This window comes from Tachyglossus aculeatus, chromosome X1 (assembly GCF_015852505.1).
Source record: "Tachyglossus aculeatus isolate mTacAcu1 chromosome X1, mTacAcu1.pri, whole genome shotgun sequence".
NCBI classification, from domain to species: Eukaryota; Metazoa; Chordata; class Mammalia; order Monotremata; family Tachyglossidae; genus Tachyglossus; species Tachyglossus aculeatus.
In genome coordinates, this window is record NC_052101.1 from 43,476,503 (window position 1) to 43,497,027 (window position 20,525).

The window sequence follows — 20,525 nt, forward strand, 5'->3', positions numbered from 1 at the left end:
CCTATTGGAAAGGCTGGGAGATGGATAAAGCAGCTGTAAAACAGCCTGTTCGGTATGAAAACAGACCAATGGCCACTGAACCAGGTGGGGATGGTGGCGGGCAGGGGCCAGGGGGAAGCTACAGATGAGAGAAAATGGGAGGAAAGAGGGAGAAAGTGTAGGAGAGAAGTAACAGTGCCTAGTGGTTAGAGCATGGGCCTGGGAGTCAGAAGGAGCTGGGTTCTAATCCCGGCTCTGCCACTTGTCTGCTGTGTAACCTTGGGCAAGTCTCTTTACTTCTCTGTGCTTCACTTACTTCTTCTGTAAAATGGGGATTAAAACTGGGAGCCCCATGTGGGACAGGGACTATATCCAACCTGACAACCTTGTGCTTAATACAGTACCTGGGACACAGTAAGTGCTTAATAAATTCCATAAAAAAGAAGAGAAGAGCTGAATTTGGGTATGCAAATTTTTCCAAACTCCTCATGGTGCTACCCCACACCAGGGAGAGACTGATGGGCCTGGCAGACAGAGTGGCCAGTGGGCCCACTGAGGCCGGTCATGAATGTCCCCTGCAGCTGGGCCCCACAGTTCTTTCTGGGAAGCCCATACTCTGCAGGCAGCCTCCTTATGTACCCCTTGCCAGGGCTGCTCCAAATGGCCCTCCCCTTCAGCTTCAGCCCAAAATGCTGGAGGCCCAAGGCTAAGAGCTCCCAGGCTGTTCTCCAGAACATCCAGAAAGGATGTGACCTGATCTACTGATCACTGTACAGGAGATGACCTAAACATTTCCAAGAGACACAGGGGAGAGACATAGATGGTAGGTAGGCTTATGCCCCACATTACTGCAAGTGGAAAACAGGAACGTGGGCCACAAGGATATGGATAGATCTAGGAATGAAAGGCCCAAGAGAGCTACTAGAAAGGGTAAAGAGGAGAAGGTATGTCCCTAATATTCCTCGCCATAAACACTAGGGCAGCCAACTTGCTGGTCCTCCAAAGGTCTGGAACAAACAGCATGGTCTAGTGGACAGTGCATGGACCTGGGTTCTAATCCTGACTCGGCCATTTGTCTGCTGTGTGACCTGGGTGACTTGCATGAAGTCACAACTTCTCTAGGCCTCAGTTCACTCATCTATAAAATGGGGATTACGACTAGCAGCATGGCTCAGTGGAAAAGAGCATGGGCTTTGGAGTCAGAGGTCATGGGTTCAAATCCCGGCTCTGCCAATTATCAGCTGTGTGACTTTGGGCAAGTCACTTCACTTCTCTGTGCCTCAGTTCGCTCATCTGTAAAATGGGGATTAAGACTGCAAGCCCCCCGTGGGACAATCTGATCACCTTGTAACCTCCCCAGTGCTTAGAACAGTGCTTTGCACATAGCGCTTAATAAATGCCACCATTATTATTATTATTATTATTATTATTCTTACCCCATGTGGGATAGGGACTGTTCCCAAATTGATGAACTTTGAATCTACCCCAGCATCTAGTACAGTGCCTGGACTATAGTAAGTGCTTAACAAATACCATTTAAAAAAAGGGGCCATCAGGTACCAACATTAAAAGTGAACCCTGGCCTGGCGGGGCCATAGATGTGGCCCAGAGAGGGAGGAGGGGCCCATTTGCCTTCTTAGGTTTGAGGAAAAATTTCCTGAATTTAGAGGCGCTGCTGCTATTTCCTCAGTCAATCATGGGGAGGGGCAGCTTCTTTCGATCAAGCTTAGGTTGCGTGCCTGTGATCTTACCTGGGACATCAGGGAGGATGTGAAAGAGCAGATCGCGGAGGGTCCAGAAAGCTTCCTATCTTCCAGCCACCATCCACGCAGTCCTAGCCCTTGCTCCATCACTCTGGGGAGGGTACGGCCTGTTGCCCACATCCAGCCTGGGTGAATTCCTACCTAGGCCGATAGACAAGATGCCTTGTCTATATGCGTGCTCCATTGCAGGTAGGGGATATGGGGGTTGGAGGTGCAGGGAGGGGGCCAGAGGATTAGAGGGTCGTGTTGGACAGCAGGGACCAACGGAGGTACCCGGAGAGGGGTTAAATGAAAGATTGGGGGATGGGGATTGGGGCATGGGAAGGGTAGGGCGGGGTCAAGGTGGTGGGGTGCTTAGTTTCTGGTGAATGTCTGTGACTCGACAGGAGGGCCCAGCAAGTGGGCAACCTACAGTGGTCCAGTTGAGACACCAGCTGGATCCGTTCTTTCAAAGGCTGGGTCTTGGTCTTGGAAGGAGGGAAGCGCTTTCTCTCACTAGGCAGAGCTGGAAGAAGAAAGTTAAGCAGTAAGAGTGCTGAAAGGCAAACCGATGGGGACAATTCCAAGTCAGTGGGGAAAGAACGGCGATTTTCCCCTATATATATAAATCACCCTTTCTTCTCCAATAGTAAGCCATTTAGAGAGCACAAAGATCTGAAAATCTTCATACTGGTCTCTAAGTGGCCCTGAAGGGGCACTTGTGGGCTGGTTTTGTGGGTCATTCAATTGTATTTATTGAGCGCTTACTCTGTGCCAAAGCACTGTACTCAGTGCTTGTGGTTGAATTCAACACAGTTGTGGATGGGAATAGGCTTTCTCAACTTAGAAACAGAGCATGTCCAGCCCACTTCCCGTCACCTGGAATGTCCTCTCTCCTCACATCCACCAGACAATTACTCTCCCCGCTCCGTGCCCCCCAAAGCCTTATTGAAAATACACCTCCTCCAAGAGGGTGTCCCAGGCTAAGCCCAACTTTTCTCATCTCCCACTCCCTTCTGTGTTGCCCTGACTTGCTCCCTTTACTCTTCCCCCCACTCCCATCCCCACAGCACTTACGTATATATCTGTAATTTTATTTATTTGCATTGATATCTGTCTCCCCTACTCTGGACTGTGAGCTCATTGTGGGCAGGGAATGTCTAAATGAACTAAAACACCCTCCCAGTCCCACAGCACTTACATACACCTTGACAAATGCTGTCATCTCGGACCCATACTTCATGAACTTATCTCTCCCAGAATACCCTACCTCCATACGTGATCGTTCCTCGCAGCTCCGAGAAGGGGAAGTTACAGGCCATGGTCCCCAGGACTGGAGGTGCCTCCAGGCCCCTGGCATCCTGATCCCAGCCCTCAGCTCTTTATGCCTTGCGGGTGAGTCCGGCTAACTGCTGATCTGGTTGGAGCTCCTATGAGGGGGCAGCAAGCAGGGCAAGGGAGTCTGTCTCTGGTCAGATTTCCTTCTCTTTCCGCAGCCTGCCTGAGGTAGGTCATCCCACCCACGGAACAGCATGGAAACTAGACAAGGCGGTGATTGTAAGAGGGAGGAAAGGATGGTTAGTGTGGCTTAGTGGAAAGAGCATGGGCTTGGGAGTCAGAAGTCAGAGGTCTTCTAGACTGTGAGCCCATTGTTGGGTAGGGACCGTCTCTATATGTTGCCAACTTGTCCTTCTCAAGAGCTTAGTACAGCGCTCTGCTCACAGTAAGCACTCAATAAATACAATTGAATGAATGAATGAATGGATTCTAATACCGACTCCGCCACTTGTCAGCTGTGTGACTTTCGGCGAGTCACTTCACTTCTCTGTGCCTCAGTGACCTCATCTGTCAAATGGGGATTGAAACTGTGAGCCCTACGTGGTACAACCTGATCACCTTGTATCCTCCAAGTGCTTAGAACAGTGCTTTACATGTAGTAAGTGCTTAAATACCATTATTATTATTATTATTATTATAGAGTTTTCTTAGTAAAAATAACAGAAGTGGTTTACCATTGCTCCTCACCCTGGGCTTCAAGGCTGTCCATCACCTCTCCCCCTCCTACCTCACCTCCCTTCTCTCCTTCTACAGCCCAGCCCGCACCCTCCGCTCCTCCGCCGCTAATCTCCTCACCGTACCTCGTTCTCGCCTGTCCCGCCATCGACCCCCGGCCCACGTCATCCCCCGGGCCTGGAATGCCCTCCCTCTGTCCATCCGCCAAGCTAGCTCTCTTCCTCCCTTCAAGGCCCTGCTGAGAGCTCACCTCCTCCAGGAGGCCTTCCCAGACTGAGCCCCTTCCTTCCTCTCCCCCTCGTCCCCCCTCCATCCCATCTTACCTCCTTCCCTTCCCCACAGCACCTGTATATATGTATATATGTTTGTACATATTTATTACTCTATTTATTTTACTTGTACATATCTATTCTATTTATTTTGTTAGTATGTTTGGTTTTGTTCTCTGTCTCCCCCTTTTAGACTGTGAGCCCACTGTTGGGTAGGGACTGTCTCTATATGTTGCCAATTTGCACTTCCCAAGCGCTTAGTACAGTGCTCTGCACATAGTAAGCGCTCAATAAATACGATTGATGATGATTGCTTTCTTCCACACAGTAAACTTGAGTCTTTGCCCTCGACTCTCTCCCATGCAGCTACTGCTCAGCACTGGTGAATTTTGACTTGTAGCAGGTTGCCTTCCAAACGCTAGCCACTGCCTAAGCTAGGAATGGAACGGGTAGGCCTCTGCTTGACTCTCCCTCCCATAGCCGAGACTGGTAGAGTACTGGAAACTCTCCAGGTATGATACTGAGAGGAGTGCTTATGTACATATCTGTAATTATTTATTTATACTGTTTGTCTCCCCCTTTAGACTGTAAGCACCTTGTAGGCAGGAAATGTGTCTGTTGTAGTGTACTCTCCCAAGCACTTAGTACAGTGCTCTGCACACAGTAAATGCTCAACAAAAACAATTGGCTGACTGACCAGTCTCTGGCTCCCTCTGTCAAATGGCCAACTGGGAGTTACTGGCAAAAAAAACCTATGCTGAAAGGTATCGTTATGGGCAGGGACTGTGTCTAATTCTGTTGTACTCACCCAAACTCTTAGCACAGTGCTCTGCACATAGTAAGCACTCGATACATACCATTGAATGATCCCACTCTACACCTTTTCCTCAGGGGCAGCACCTAGTTTGGAATTGGTATAGACAGGACACAACAGTGAGATTTAGGCATTTAGGTAGAAAAGGTTTAGGGAGAATGGGATTAGAGAGCTAGGTATATAAAAATAAATCCAATATTTACCAAGTTATTATCTTGTTCCCATAGGGCAGTTGTGTTCAGGAGCAGAGCAAAAACATCTCCTGATCCCTCCTCCCAATTTCACCAAAGTCCCAGGGTCCTGCAACACATCCCAAACCTCGGTGCTCTGATTCTTCACAGAGTGTGCCAACGGAATGCAGGGCACCCTACAGAATCACAGAATTAGACTTAGTCCTGGCTGATCTCTGGGCTGTCCCCACAAGGGGAAACTAAAATGGACACCTGTTATCTCTGTGAAAAATGATTTCCAAAGTCAAATAACCAGAAAGCCAAGAACTCGACCCTGGCTAGGGGAATGCCAGAGTCCTTTTGGGACACAAGGAAAACCCTCAGTCACAAAGGCCAGGATTCTCCATAAGGGCTGTGACATAATAATAATCATAATTATGGTATTTGTTAAGTGCTATGTGCCAGGCACTGTACTAGGGTGTTGTGAGAGGACACACACTTATGGGCCCAAAAACCCACTAGCCCTGATCAAGTTGGCATTTTGTAATGCCGGGCAGGGCAGGGAAGGAGGACTGAGAAGCAGCACGGCTTAGTAAAAAGAGCACGGGTTTAGGAGTCAGAGATTGTGGGTTCTAACCCCGGCTCCACCACTTGTCAGTTGTGTGAATTTGGGCAAGTCACTTATCTTCTCTGAGCCTCAATTCTCTCATCAGTAAAATGGGGATTAAAATTTTGTGCCCCACGTGGGACAAACTGATTACCTTGTATCAACCCCAGTGTTTAGAACAGTGCTTGGCACATAGTAAGCCCATAACAAATACCATTATTATTATTATTATTAATAAAAGTGGCATGATCTACCACTTGGGGATTTTCGCTTCTGAGATGGAACCCTCCCTAGACAGAGCCTGCGGAAAGGCTGAAACACCCCTCCTTCAGTCTGGGGCAGGGACGTGGCGAAAATGGGAATTCTCAAAGTTGCAGGTATTTCCACCCTTTCAGCAGCCCCGTTTCTCACCCACCATGAAGTGCAGACTCGCCTGGGGCTCCCAAACTGCTGGCGTTGGCCCCTAAAACTCACCCTGGGCACTGGCACAAGTTTTCTCTCTTGCTTCGATTGGGAGGAGATGAGGAGTGGATGTATTCAGCATGCACTCATTCTCCAGTTCTCCAAACTGTGCTCAATGTTCAGTGAGAAGGGACAACTACATTCAAACAAAAAATGCCACAAGAATCCATCCTGCCAGCACCGCCCAGCTTTATGAGTCCCACCCTGCCCTGAATTTGAGGGGACCACGGAAGACCAGGAAGGAGGGCCAGAAATAACCAATGTGCCTGGAGAATCCGGAACCCCGCAGGACCAAAACAGAGTGGAGCTTCTTGGAGGTGCCCGGAGGCGAACCGTTGCACCGGCATAAATTTTCGAAGGATCCCACTCCCAGAAAGAGGCTTACCACCGAATGGAAAATTCATTTAATTCAAAAATCATACTTCCACTCATTTCACTGGATTGTCACACAAACCAAACCAAAGAACAGGAGCAAAGGTCTCAAGGCCGCTTGGACAAAAATCGCAAAGTCTTTGTAAATGCCGCCGGATAAAGCAATAGCACACTTAAAAAAAAGCCCACACTTGGCAAAACTGGTTTTGCTTGAACCTGGAAAAACAACGATTACACCCTATCCACAGATTATACTTGAATTACTGTACTGGAACCTACACACCAGTCACGACCAAATACTGGGTTGAAGTTTAAAATAGTGCAATATATTGTGAAATTTTGAACATTAAGGTGCCATTTGTAAGTACTTTATTAATATTTATTACACCATACAGCACTTTAAAACACATTCAGAAGTAGCCTAAATTAGGAATTAAACATGCACATATTTTGCCGAGAAAATATCGACAGCTCTTTGAATCTGGTCACTTAGCCTTAGATGCTAAGCACAGCTAGTGGGTGTTTCTGAATACGGCTTTTAATAAGATGATAGAGAACTCAGCTGCAGAGAGCAAATATCGATAAATAAGAACAAAGCGTTTAAAATGGCACTTAATTTACACCGTCAATCATTTTTATAGCTACTCAATGGCCCCTCTCCTTCCTTAAATTCTTCCCCCACAGATCTCAAACTCTATAATGGCTAGACAACGACAGATTCAAGAATGTCTGTGTACATGTGAGCACCTATACTGAATGTACAAACACACATACACACACCATCCATGCTCACACATGTACATCGGCCACATGTCTACATATGCCTGATCTGTTGGTCCCACGGGCTGTGGAGACAGTCTTGGTGTGTGTGCCTAGAACCCCCAGCATTTGACTGCCTGAGAAATAATGGCTTTGGGTCTTCCCTGTGGGGCTGAAAAAGTTCAGTGCCCCCTGAAAAAGTTCAGTGCCAATGGTGATCACGGACAGTTAAGCCTCCCTGGGCTGGGTGATGAAGCATGGCGACCCGAGGGATAAATTCCCGGAAAGTAAAGCAGAGCTGAGTGTCACTTTCCTCAACATGAACTAGGAGGGTGAATGTTCTAAACCCTGTTCTCCTGGGCCCTGAAATAACAGCTGAATCCTCTTTGTGAGTGAATGCTCTCTTCACTCACAGACACCCTGACTTAAGAAGTTACTGGAATTGTCCCATTTCCTGGCATGTGGTAAAGACACCGAGCAACGTTCTTTCCTTGGGGAAGAAGATGTGTTGTCCCAAACCATGGGGAAGACCCACCTTTCCCTTGGATGTGGGGGCAGAGCCAGGGTTTAGGGGTCTCCCCTCATCACAGCTCAATCCTCAAAAAGCCTAAAATGAGGTTAGCTTTCAGACTGCCCCTTCATCACCCTTTCGGAAGTTCTTTAGATGAGCACAGATTGAGAAAAGCCTAAACCCAACCTCTTTGAGGAACTGATGAGGGTCTACGGAACCACGGCTCTCTCGGAAGCTATGCTCTCCAGGTAGCTCAGCCCCCTCTCACCCCGAAGGGCCTGTGTAGATGCCAGTCTCACTCAAACACTAAAACAGAGGGAAATTTGGTCAACTCGAGTGCACTGGTTTTAGTGGGAGGTGGGACAGGGTCATTAGGGGACTGAATACAGCAGAGCTGCTCTCAGGGCCACTAGCTCAGCCCTGCGATGGCAAACTTTGAACGCAGAAGTCATTTTCCAATTCATTTAAGTCCCAGAATCTACGCTTGGGTGGGCATTCCCAGATGGCATGCCTTGCCACTTCCTTGATTGGGCAGGCTCTGGAATCCCTCAGTCCTTCTCCAAGAGCCCAGGGACACCCACCTTATCATGCTTGGTGACTGCTTACCCCTCTCCTGCAGCTCTCGATCCTTCTCTTATTCAGAAGTCTTGCCCTCTGCTGAAGCAGTGACTTCCTAGGGCTCTGAGAGACCGCGGCTGTGAGACTGAAGGATTAGCAAAATAGCATGGAAAATTGGGCACTATGTGAACTGTTCTTTACCTTCGTACCCTGGCCTGTAAACATTAAATCACCCAAAGGACTAATGGCTCTCAGGTAAAGGGGTCTGTGGTGAACCACCCCTACTTCTGGGTACTCAGGGCTGAACAGGCTGGGTGCAGGAGGTGTGTGTGGGGGGGGGTGGGAGACTGGACAGGGTGGGAGGTGGGGTGTGGAGAAAAGAGACAGGTAAGATTCCAAGATCCCAAGTTTATGGCCTTCACAGTTTTCAGAGGTAAAAGGTGACTGGGATCCACAGTCCCTAATCCTATAAAATCCTACGCAATCCAGTCCCAGATTCCTAGGGGGAATTCCCTCCGGGTGGAATGGAAGTTTCAGGACCACAGAGGGAAGAGGAGGGTGATGGGGTCAGGCCCAAACCCAGGATGTAGTGGAGAGAAACACCACAAGAATGAAAATAATTAAAAACTCCGGGCTGATATCCACGCTGGTGCTGTCCCACTCTCAGTACCCAGACTTACAAACAACATCCAATCAGCCCAGGCACCTCCTCCCTCTTCCACCACTGGGGCCCTAGAAGTGCTTAACAATAAAAGGGAGAACCCCCCTCCACGAGGTAAGTACTGTGGAGGGGAGGTGGGAGAAGAGTGAGATGGGACCCCTAAGCCATTCAGTGCTTACCTTCTGCCTCTCACTCATCTTGCACTCGCACTCTCTCTCACCGAACAAGCTGTAAAGGAGTTGAGCAGCTAGCTCACTCTAGCCCAGCTAAAAAGTATCAAATATAAAACTTTATCACATAGCATTTCAGATTTGCCTATTATTTACATGTTAATTCTTCATTAAAGAAGTGTACGGAAACTCAACAACTCTTTCATATATATATATGCGTATCTATAAAATGTTAATTCCCTCAGAAAGAGCCCTGGGCACCCGGGACGGCAGAGGGGAAGAGCCCCAGATGTTCCTGAAATGGGGGGGGGGAGCTGGGATTCTGCATCCTTAAGTCCTTCTAGGGCAAGGAGGGGCAAAAGGGACACTCTTCCACCCCCAGGAGTCTGGAGTCCTGCATCCAATGAGGTCCACAGGACCCTGCTGTCCCTTCCACCAAGGCTCTGGAGGTTTGCGGGACAGCCTTCAGGCCTCCGCCCTTGGTGATTTCAGAATTCCAACTGGCCTCACCGTGGGGACTTCCTTGGTCTAAGTGCTTGGCCCAGGCACCACATCTGACCCTCCAACAGGGCTGGCAGGGCAGTGCCAACCATGACCTGCAATGGCCGAGGACCCTGCTGCGGGTTTGGACACAGGACCATGGCGGGCTCTTCTTCTACAGTGTGGAGAGCGGGGGGCAATGCGGGAAGGGTCTGCAGGGGAGGAGGAGGAGGAGAAGGAGGCAGGAAGACAGGATGCGATGCGAGGCAGCCAAGTGCTTGTTATCTACTAAAAGTGACATCTTCCCGGCAGGGGAAAAAAAAAAAGACGACACCAGAAGCCCAGATGTTTTTTCCTGGCAGCAGTACATTCTCAAAGGGTAAGAAGGCTTGCTCCAGATATATTTTCCTATTGGCAATGCCCAGAGAACAGAGGGCAGAGAGCCTCTCTGCTATTCTCACAACCACACTGTGGAGGCCCTTCAGATTTCAGACCCCTCCTCTTCCTCCAGCTCCCCACTGCCCGCTCTTTGGCTGTTTTGGCCATTAGGAAACAGACTCGAACCAGAATGGGGGGTGGGGGGAACAAGGTACATGGAGAGAGAGTGTGTTTTTTTCTGTTGTTTTCTTTTGTAGCAGTCTGGGTTGCTGTGGTTACCAGGTGATGGAGGCCCTCGGGCACAGAGGCAGCAGAGAGGTCTCTGCCGTGAGTGCCTGCGTGCGGGAGGAGTGATCGGAAATCTGCTGAGGATGGGCAAAAAGAAGCCACAGAGATGGTCAGTGGTTTGATATTATGTAAACAATGCCTTAACCCTTTGTCACCCCTGAGTGCCAATCAGGCAAAAATCCTTGTCTGGGAAGCAGGCTAGGGTTGTACAGAGTGGGAAAGGTTTGCTGTAAACAAAGCAAGAGACAGGGCTGCCGCTAGAGAGAGGTCCCTGCTGGAAAACTGGACTCAGCCCTCAGTCATTTGGGGAGCTAGCTCTTTGGGATGACCTCTCAAACCGGGCCCCACCCTTGGCCCAAAGGGCCCTCTAATGGCTCCAAGTTGAGATCCCGGCTACTCAGCCCAATGTGCCTGTCTTTCCCCAGCGTTGCCGAAATGCAGGCGCCACCACTGTCTCCCCGGCCAGTTACAAATCTGCTCCCCATTCACTCCTGCAACCTCGTCATCCACCACCAAAGATGACTTAATGGAGACAGGTAACACCAGAAATCACAGAAACATTCATTTCAACAGGTAGTCGGACAGTACTTCGCCTTGCGTTTCCCAGTGGTGAAAAGCAATAATCTACAACACTGATCAGCAGTTGTCATGGATACCATGTAAAGCTCGGCTGGGGTCTTCCCGGGGCCCAGAGTTAAAGGAACTCCACGTAGTTTTGAGGGATCAGTCCTGTCTTTCCGTTCAGGGTTCCTTCCAACCATCCTGGTTCCTGAGATGGATGAACTGCAGAGAAAAGAGAAAAGACAGGTGACGTCCCCAACCCATGCCCGACGGATGTTCCCTGCAGAGGGCTTCCAACCGGGGCTCCCAAGGCTCTGCTCTGCGGCAACCATGGCTGAGGTTGAGAAAAGAGGCTCTGGGGAGAGAGGGGTACACTTCCCTCTCCACTGGGAAGAAGTCTGAGCAGTCATAGTGCCACTAGCCAGCTTACAGTTTCCCTCTCTAGACTGTAAGCTCGTCGTGGGCAGGGAACACGTCTACCAACTCTGTTGGACCGTAATCTCCCAAATGCTTAGTACAGAGCTCTGCACATTGTAGGTGCTCAATAAATACAATTCAGTTGAGTGAGGAGGATGTCCACCTTTCTCCTGATCTGGCCTTGCCCCCTAATCCAACCTTCACAAATCCAACCCGCTCTCTGGTTCTTGACATCTAGAGACTTCTTCTTGGGTCCTCCTCCTCTTGGATACCATTTTTCCTTTTTTCTCCTAGATACTCAGAGGCCTAAATGTTACCCTCTCCTTCATTCTTTGGGAGCCTTCAAATTCTTCCGGATTTGCACCATCGTATTCAACTTCCCTGTGCTGGTTTGGTTGGTTTTGAGTTTTTATGAGATGAGGACACCATTATATTTGTGACATCACAGCCACTTGATCTGGAAATCCCTGTGGGGCTGAGAGGACAATTACATAACCATAGTTGGACATGCAGGGAAGTCAGGAGCTGGGGGAAGGGAGGCCTTGGCAGAGACCTCCGGAGGGGCTCTGGGATCGATGCCCTAGTTGTATAACAGCTGCTCAGCAGAGGAGAAGAGGGCATTTGATCCTTTTACATTGGGAAAATTCCAGTTTTCTGAGATTGTTTTGAGAGAATAAAGTTTCACTCATTCCCCTCCCCACTGCATTAAGCGACTTCCTGTGCTTGTTTTAGAAAAACACTTCCGCCCTCTAAGCTACTGTACAAGTTCTGCTTTGGTCTGGCAGGGCACTAAACACAAACGTGGAGAAACAAAAAGATAAGCAGCCAGCAGGCAGGTAGAAAAGGCCGGGCCATCTAAGGGCAGAAAATCAAATGTATAAGTCCCCTCTACCCCAAAACCCCAACCGTTTCTGGAACAGGCAGACACAGCGACTTCCCTCACTTTCCCCTTCTTGGGATTCTGGGGGTGCCAGAGCCCAGCTGGACCCCCCAAGTCAGAGTTAGTTCTATGAAACTCTCAGCAGGAAGTGGCGTGATTTGGGTGGTGATGTGTGCCTGCACAAGAAAAGAAGCATAAAAGCCAAAACAGAATCCCTGGTTCTCCCTGGGACTGGGAAATCTTGTGTCTTCTGTTTCAGCCGTGGCACAACCCCGGGCCACTTTATCAGCCAGACAAAAGGGCTGCCTCGCCCCTTCTTCCATTTGCCCCCTAAACTTAACCCTTGCAACTTAACCCAGCAATCGAAAATCTCCCCCACTTAGAAAACCGGCCAAACCCTTCAGCTGCCAAAGCCCGCCCAGTCTTCCATGGCACAAGGAACACCCGCAAACCCTCCCAGCTGCCAAACTGTTCTCTGGCACCAAGCAGGCTCACCTCACCTGACCCCTGGGCTAGCTTCTTCCCAAGCTCTAGGCCCTACCTCAGCCCGATACCCAAACTCAGCTTCAGAGCACCTCAAACCCACAGAAACACTTCACTCTTCTTCCGTTTGATATCGAAATCGTCTCTTCCCTCTTTTGACCAGGTTTCCATACCTCCATATCTCAGGGATGGAAACCTGGTCAAACAGAGTGCTCTGGCATAGGGTCAGCAAGAGGAAGATACTTCCGACTGGAGGAGAAGGCGGCCCTTTGCTGAAGGGCCTCAACAACTTGGCTAGAAAAAGGGTTGCTCTAAGTAGGATGAGGGAGCCACCCAATGTAACAATATGGCTGCAAAAATCCTTACAACCTGATGATGATGATGGCATTTATTATACGCTTATATGCAAAGCACTGTTCTAAGCGCGGGGGAGGATACAAGGTGATCAGGTTGTCCCACGGGGGCTCACAGTCTTAATCCCCATTTTACAGATGAGGGAACTGAGGCATAGAGAAGATAAGTGACTTGCCCAAGGTCACACAGCTGACAATTGGCAGAGCTGGGATTTGAACCCATGACCTCTGACTCCAAAGCCCATGCTCTTTCCACTGAGCCACGTTGCTTCTCTAACCTGAAGAGAAGTCCGATCCTGGGCCAGCCATAGACCCCCACAGCAGTGAATTTGGAAATTGTCGGTTTTGTAGCTGACTCACTGGGTGGGCTTGGGAAAGTGACTTTCTGTCTCTGGGACCCTGAGTCCCCATCTGAATAATCAGCATTGTCCTTCCTGGCCTTCCAGAGGGGGGGAAGGACATAGTGAGATATAAGGTGAAAGGGTTTGGATCTCTTTGGAGGAAAAGAACTTACAGAATCCAAGGTGCTAGCCATATTACCGTCAGGTGGTGCTGACATGCTGGCTTTTCTCTTTGACAAGGAGGAAACTAAGGGTCTCTCCTTGGCTTCAAAGTCCTGGAAATAGGCCGCTTCAGCTTTAAGGCATTCAATCAGTTCTTCCACTCAATTAATCAGTGGGATTTAGTGAGCATTTACCATATGCAGAGTACAGAACAACAGTGGAGACACGCGTTTCCTGACCACGAGGAGTCTAGTCAGGGATTAACTTGCATCTATCCAGTGCTTATAGCAGTGCTTGAGGTTTTTGAAGGTGGGGAAGAGTGGCAAGCTGTTGGAGTATGGTAAGCTCTAAGGGGAAGGAGTTCCAGGGCAGAGGGAGGATGTGGGCAAGGGGTTGGCAATGAGATAGACAAGACTGAGGTAGAGTGAGCAGGCTGGCATTAGAGGATCATAGTGTGCAGACTGGATCGTAGTAGGAAATCAGCGAGGGAAGCTAGGAGGGAGAGCTTCTCTTCATCCCAGACACAGTCTCTGCTGCTCCTCACCATTAACCTAAGCTGGCTCTTCCCAGATGACACCGTCTCTCCAGGAGAGCACTTAGCCTGGTGCTCTGCATACAGTAAGTGCTCCATAAGGGCCACAGACTGACTACATGATTAAGGAGGAGGAGGTGGCTCAACTCAACTGCGATCCAGATTTAAACAGGGAATTTAGGAAACCAATAAGGGAATCAGCAACCCCGACACATACGAAATGGGAGCTGGTGTTCCCAAAATGCTACCCCGTCCTCACACCCAAAGAAACTTCCAGAAGAGCAGAGATCCAGCACTGCAGGATTGGAGGTTGAGAAGGAGGGAGGCTGATCCACCCTGCTCTATCGAGGCTCACTGGGGTAAAGGCAGGCTTCTGGGACCCCAATGTGAGAAACTCAGGAATCACTGCCCTCTTCTGGAACAGCATTCAGGTAGGCTTGGAGGCTTCCGGCCACGGAAAACCTGGGCAAAGCTGTTTTCTCTTGCTTGTTTCCTACAGCAGGAACCTTCTCATCCTGCTGATTTTAGGACGTGATAAAACTTCCCAAGGAAATTCTTCCACTGAATGTCAGATGATGTTTCTGGGTACTTCATCATCATCATCAATAGTATTTATTGAGCGCTTACTATGTGCAGAGCACTGTACTAAGCGCTTGGGAAGTACAAATTGGCAACATATAGAGACAGTCCCTACCCAACAGTGGGCTCACAGTCTAAACGGGGGAGACAGAGAACAAAACCAAACATACTAACAAAATAAAATAAATAGAATAGATATGTACAAATAAAATAAACTGCTTCGCTTAAAGATGACTGATGTTCCTTAGGAAGAAGACTGTTTCTCCTTCCGGCTGTCAAAGGAGAACTTGGGAGAGCCATCCGTCAGTTTCCCAGTAGGTTTGGAAAGGCTTGTGCTCTAGTTTCTGAGTACTGCCTATCCACTTCTGCCCTTCAAGAACAAACTGATGGCCACAGCTCCAAAGATACTGGATTAGGGAAGGGACTCACATCTTCAGGGAAGCCAGTGATTTTCAGATTTGTCATTGGGAAATGAGACTTGCCTCATCCCCACAACCTTAGTTATGTTTCTTAACTCCTTGGAAAAACAAAAATAAGTCACCCCCACACACACTCCCCAAAGCCCAAAAATCAGAATTAGGACATTTTCTTCTAAGGGGCCTCCTGCTTTTGTTTGTCAGCCCAAGAGTGCCAATCAAAAGTGTCCTTGCTTAATATCCCCAGTGGTAAACTAATGAGGGATGTGTTCGTGTTGTCTCCAGAAAAGAGACTCTGCCTATAATGGTTAATGTTCTTCCCCCTTTCACCTGATCTCTCCTAGAGGGTGGGAAGGGAGGAAGAGAGGGGGAAGAGAGGAAAAACTGCCATGGGCCCCATCTGCCCCTACAGCAGAGTGGTAGCATCATCCCAATTTCGAAAGTAGATAAAAATCCAGCAAATATGAACAGTCTTTCCTTGGGGCCCGATTTCCACCCTTCTCCTTTCTCTTTGAGAAATAAGCAAAAACTCCATCAACTAGTTGGTTAACAACAACTTTGGTAATCAAGTCCCAACCTGGCCTAAGCTTGCGAAAGAAACAGTAAGCCAGGCTTCTGACCTCAGAAATTAAGTCAGCATGGTCCTCCATTTCCCTCTCTTTTAACTTTTTCCAGGATAAACCCTGGACTGATGAATTGCGTGTGATAGAAGGGCTGCGGGGACCAAGGGGCCTGCCTGGAGCTGGTGGGGGAGGGCAGAGGAGGCCAGGGAAGGGGAGTACAATGGCTGGCTGCCTTTCTAGCTTTTCCAGTTGGACTCTGTGTGTGACTTTTATTGCTGAACTCTCTCCAAATGAGACTTGCTTTTAGGCTTCTAAATCAAGGAAGGGGACACACACACACACACACACACACACACACACACACACACACACACACACACACACACACACACACACCCCCACCCCCAAAGCCTAGAGGGTGTGCCACGACCCCTACCTATCCCACAGCAGGTTACCGCTTCGATCCACCCAGTGGAATGGGTACTCGGGGAGGCAGGGAAACTTTGACAGCATGCTCGCACAGGGCCCGGCCTAGACACTAAGTCACGTGAGCAGGGATTTGGGACGTTCTGCATTTGGACCTTTACACTCTGAATACTCTTGTAAACACCTCAACCTCTTAAATCCCCTAGCTAATCTAGATGGCGGCCCCCTCCTTTTCTCGGACCAGGTCTGTGGGTTGCATGTGCACTTGCACACTTACACACACACACACACACTCAAATATATGCTTCCCATTAACACAAGAGCTGCCCTGGAAGAGGCAGCCGGACACTGTTCAATTGCCGGGCTTCCCTCTAGACTGTAAGCTCATTGTGGGAAGAGAACGTGTCTCCCAACTCTCACTCTCCCAAGCACTTAGTAGGTGTTCTGCACAGCAGTAAGTGCTCAATAAATACGGTTGACTGACCCCCCAGCACCCCTTGGGCAGGGTGATCTCACTTGGAGGTTGGGACTGGGAGGAGACTGCCAGCTGCCCCGGGGATTTTAAAGGGTGACTAGATAATTCATTTTGGGCTTTGGAACTTCCAGAATGCAAGATAAATACTGCCATCGTAATCCCAAAGCAAAGTTCTAGGGGCTCGGGCTCTGCACTGCTGTGGGGTTTCAGTGCCCCAAAGAAGATAGTCAAAGGGAAGCCTGCCAACCTGTTTGCCAAGGTGGTCATGCCCACTGGGCACTGGGCCAAGTCCTTCATCCTGCCTGAAAAATGCAGTCCATCGGGAGGTCTTCCCACACCTGGAAAATCCTCTCATGCCATGCCCCTAGATATAGGTCTAATCTATCTTGAGGTGCCCACCAATGGCCCTGGGGTTCTGAGGCTTTGACCATCATCCTTGGGAACACGCAAAAGCCAGCTAAAAATCTCTTTCACATCCTCCAAGCCTCTTCTTCACAACTGTCAGCTCTATCTTTTACTAGGTCTTCTGTTCCTCTGGTGCTGGAGAGAGTGGGTACCTTGGCAGTGTGCCCAGCAGTTCTGCTGGTCATCAACACTAAGCCCTAGGAGCAATCTGTGTTTGGCCAGTTACACTGCTTGGCCTATCCCCCTCCCTGGTCTGGGTGGGTGGCATGCAAATATGGTACAGTGGATAGAGCCTGGGAGTCCAAAGGTGGTGGGTTTTAATTCTGGTTCGGCCACTTGTCTCTGGGTGACCTTGGGCAAGTCACTTCACTTCTCTGTGCCTCAGTTATCTCATCTGGAAAAAGGGGATTGAGACTTGGAGCCCCTTGAGGGACAGGGACCGTGCCTGACCCGATTTGCTTCTATCCACCCCAGTGCTTACTGCAGTGCCTGGCACATAGCAAACACTTAAATACCACAATTATTATTCTTATTATAAACTAGGGTAACTATCCTGGGACCACAGGAAGGTGGGTCTCGCTGACATGAGAGAAAATCAGAGGCTAGAACCTGCCCCAGACAGACACCGTCTAGGTTTTCACCTGTTTGTTGGGTTTTCACCCAAGTGGAACTATGCATCTGTCCCTGCATCTGCCAAACTGCAAAGTCGGGAAGACCCCAACAGAGAGCCTGCTTTCCCCCACGTTCCCCACCCTTGCTTCGACCCTGTTTTTCTCCTCCCTGAGAACATTCCCGGTTCTTCTAATTGCTGTCATATTTCAATTGGATCTTTGAACAGAATTCGGTGATCGTCTCCTGAGTAACCTCTAGCACATGCTTGGAAACCTAGATTACAGGATAAAGATACACAGATCCTGCTCTCAATAAGTCCACAATCTAACTGAAAACGCAATCTGGTATGTGAGCCAAATATGGAATAGGTAAAGTAGTAAAAGAAGAGATAAAATTAAATAGACATTTCAACAGATAAATAAAAACCAGATAGGCACATAGGTGCTATGATAACTAACGTGGTAATAGGACTAGGAAACTGTCTATATTGTCTATTTCCTGGTTCCCTTCTTCTTCCCCTGCTCTCCAAGTGGTCTAGTGAAAAACGCATGGGCTTCATGGGGCAGAGGACCTGGGCTGCCAACCTCTTGCTCCACCCCACCTCTCCCACTCACCAACTTGGTCACACCCTCGACCTCATCATCTCCTACCGCTGCACTATCTCCACCCTCACCAACTCTGAAATCCCTCTCTCTGATCATAACCTTCTCACCTGCCTTCTCACTCACACTCCTCTCCCCTGTAAATCTATATTACTACCTCACAGAGGCCTCCGCTCTCTCGACCCCATCCATCTTTTGGAGCGCCTCACACCACACCTCGCCTCCCTTTCCTCTCTACCCAATCTTGATGATCAGATTACTGCTCTCAACTCTACTCTCTCTACTCAGCTCGACTCCCTCGCTCCCCTTTCCCTTCGCCGCTCTCGTACCACTAACCCACAGCCCTGGATCACAGCCACTGTCTGCCTCTTTCACTCTTATGCTCGAGCTGCTGAATGCGCTGGAAAAAGTCTAAACACCAAGGTAACCTCGTTCGCTTCAAATTTATCCTTTACTGCCTTAACTCTGCCCTCTCCTCTGCCAGACAAAACTATTTCTCCTCCCTTATTGACACCCATGACCATCATCCCCATCAGCTCTTCCATACATTTAACTCCCTTCTCAGGCCCCCTGGTCCTCCCCCTCCTCCTTTCCTCACCCCCAACGATCTGGCCTCCTACTTCATTAGTAAAATTAACTCCATCAGGTCTGAGCTCCCCAAAGTCACTCCTCCCCCTTCTTCAATCCCCCGGCTCTCAACCCTCTCCGCTACTCTCCCATCCTTCCCAGCAGTATCCTCAGATGAGAGCTCCTCCCTCCTCTCAAGTGCTACTCCGGCCACCTGTGCTTCTGACCCCATTCCCTCTCATCTCATGAAATCTCTCGCTCCGTCCCTCCTCCCCTCCTTAATTTCCATCTTCAACTGCTCACTCTCCACTGGTTCCTTCCCCTCTGCCTTCAAACATGCCCACATCTCCCCCATCCTAAAAAAAACCCTCTCTTTACCCCACCTCCCCTTCTAGTTATCGCCCTATCTCCCTCGTAACATTCCTTTCCAAACTCCTTGAATGAGTCGTCTACACCCGCTGCCGAATTCCTCAACGCCAACTCTCTCCTCGACCCCCTCCAATCTGGCTTCCGTCCCCTACATTCCACGGACACTGCCCTCTCAAAGGTCACCAATGACCTCCTGCTTGCCAAATCCAACGGCTCCTACTCTATCCTAAACCTCCTTGACCTCTCAGCTGCCTTCGACACTGTGGACCACCCCCTTCTCCTCAGCACGCTATCCAACCTTGGCTTCACAGACTCTGTCCTCTCCTGGTTCTCCTCTTATCTCTCAGGCCGTTCATTCTCAGTCTCTTTTGAGGGCTCCTCCTCCCCCTCCCATCCCCTTATTGTAGGGGTTCCTCAAGGGTCAGTTCTTGGTCCCCTTCTGTTCTCTATCTACACTCACTCCCTTGGTGAACTCATTTGCACCCATGGCTTCACCTATCATCTCTACGCTGATGACACCCAAATCTACATCTCTGCCCCTGCTCTCTCTCCCTCCCTTCAGGCTCATGTCTCCTCCTGCCTTCAAGACATCTCCATCTGGATGTCTGCCCACCATCTAAAACTCAATATGTCCAGGACTGAACTCCTTATCTTTCCTCTCAAACCCTGCTCTCTCCCTGACTTTCCCATCACTACCATCCTTCCCGTCTCACAAGCCCGCAACCTTGGTGTCTTCCTCGACTCTGCTCTCTCGTTCACCCCTCACATCCAATCTGTCACCAAAAACTGCTGGTCTCACCTCCGCAACATCGCCAAGGTCCGCCCTTTTCTCTCCACCCAAACCACTACCTTGCTGGTTCAATCTCTCATACTATCCCGACTGGATTACTGCATCAGCCTCCTCTCTGATCTCCCATCCTCCTGTCTCTCCCCACTTCAATCTATACTTCACGCTGCTGCCCAGATCATTTTTGTGCAGAAACACTCTGGGCATGTTACTGCCCCCTTCAAAAATCTCCAGTGGCTACCAGTCAACCTACACATCAGGCAAAAACTCCTTACTCTCGGCTTCAAGGCTGTCCATCACCTCGCCCCCTCCTACCTCACCTCCCTGCTTTCCCTCTACAGCCCAGCCCGCACACTCCGCTCCTCTGCCACCGCTAACCTCCTCACTGGGCCTCGCTCTCGCGTGTCCCACCGTCAACCCACCCAGCCCACGTCCTCCCCCTGGCCTGGAATGCCCTCCCTCTGCACATCTGCCAAGCTAGCTCTCTTCCTCCCTTCAAAGCCCTGCTGAGAGCTCACCTCCTCCAGGAGGCCTTCCCAGACTGAGCCTCCTCCTTCCTCTCCCCCTCCCCATTCCCCAGCCCTACCTCCTTCCCCTCCCCACAGCACCTGTATATATGTTTGTACAAATTTATTACTCTATTTATTTTACTTGTACATATTTACTATTCTATTTATTTCATTTGTTTCATATGTTTTGTTTTGTTGTCTGTCTCCCCCTTCTAGACTGTGAGCCCGCAGTTGGGCAGGGACCGTCTCTATA

At 49.6% G+C, this 20,525-nt stretch overlaps 1 protein-coding gene and 1 non-coding gene across 3 annotated transcripts in view; both read right to left on the bottom strand.

Annotated features, from left to right (window-relative positions):
- Positions 1 to 4,395: 4,395 nt before the first annotated feature.
- LOC119920417 lies at positions 4,396 to 4,533 on the bottom strand. The gene has a single exon (XR_005448164.1). It is a non-coding gene; the product is annotated as a small nucleolar RNA SNORA7 (small nucleolar RNA).
- Positions 4,534 to 6,443: 1,910 nt separating this feature from the next.
- The window catches only part of ARHGAP26 (Rho GTPase activating protein 26), a 488,708-nt gene continuing 474,626 nt past the window's right edge, over positions 6,444 to 20,525 (bottom strand). The window contains exon 23 of one of the 2 annotated variants that reach the window (XM_038739982.1): positions 6,444 to 11,016. In XM_038739982.1, coding sequence (XP_038595910.1) covers positions 10,928 to 11,016 — 89 coding nt within the window. In that variant the 3' untranslated portion in view covers positions 6,444 to 10,927. The remainder of the gene's footprint in view (positions 11,017 to 20,525) is intronic. The other variant, XM_038739983.1, reaches the window with a different exon arrangement.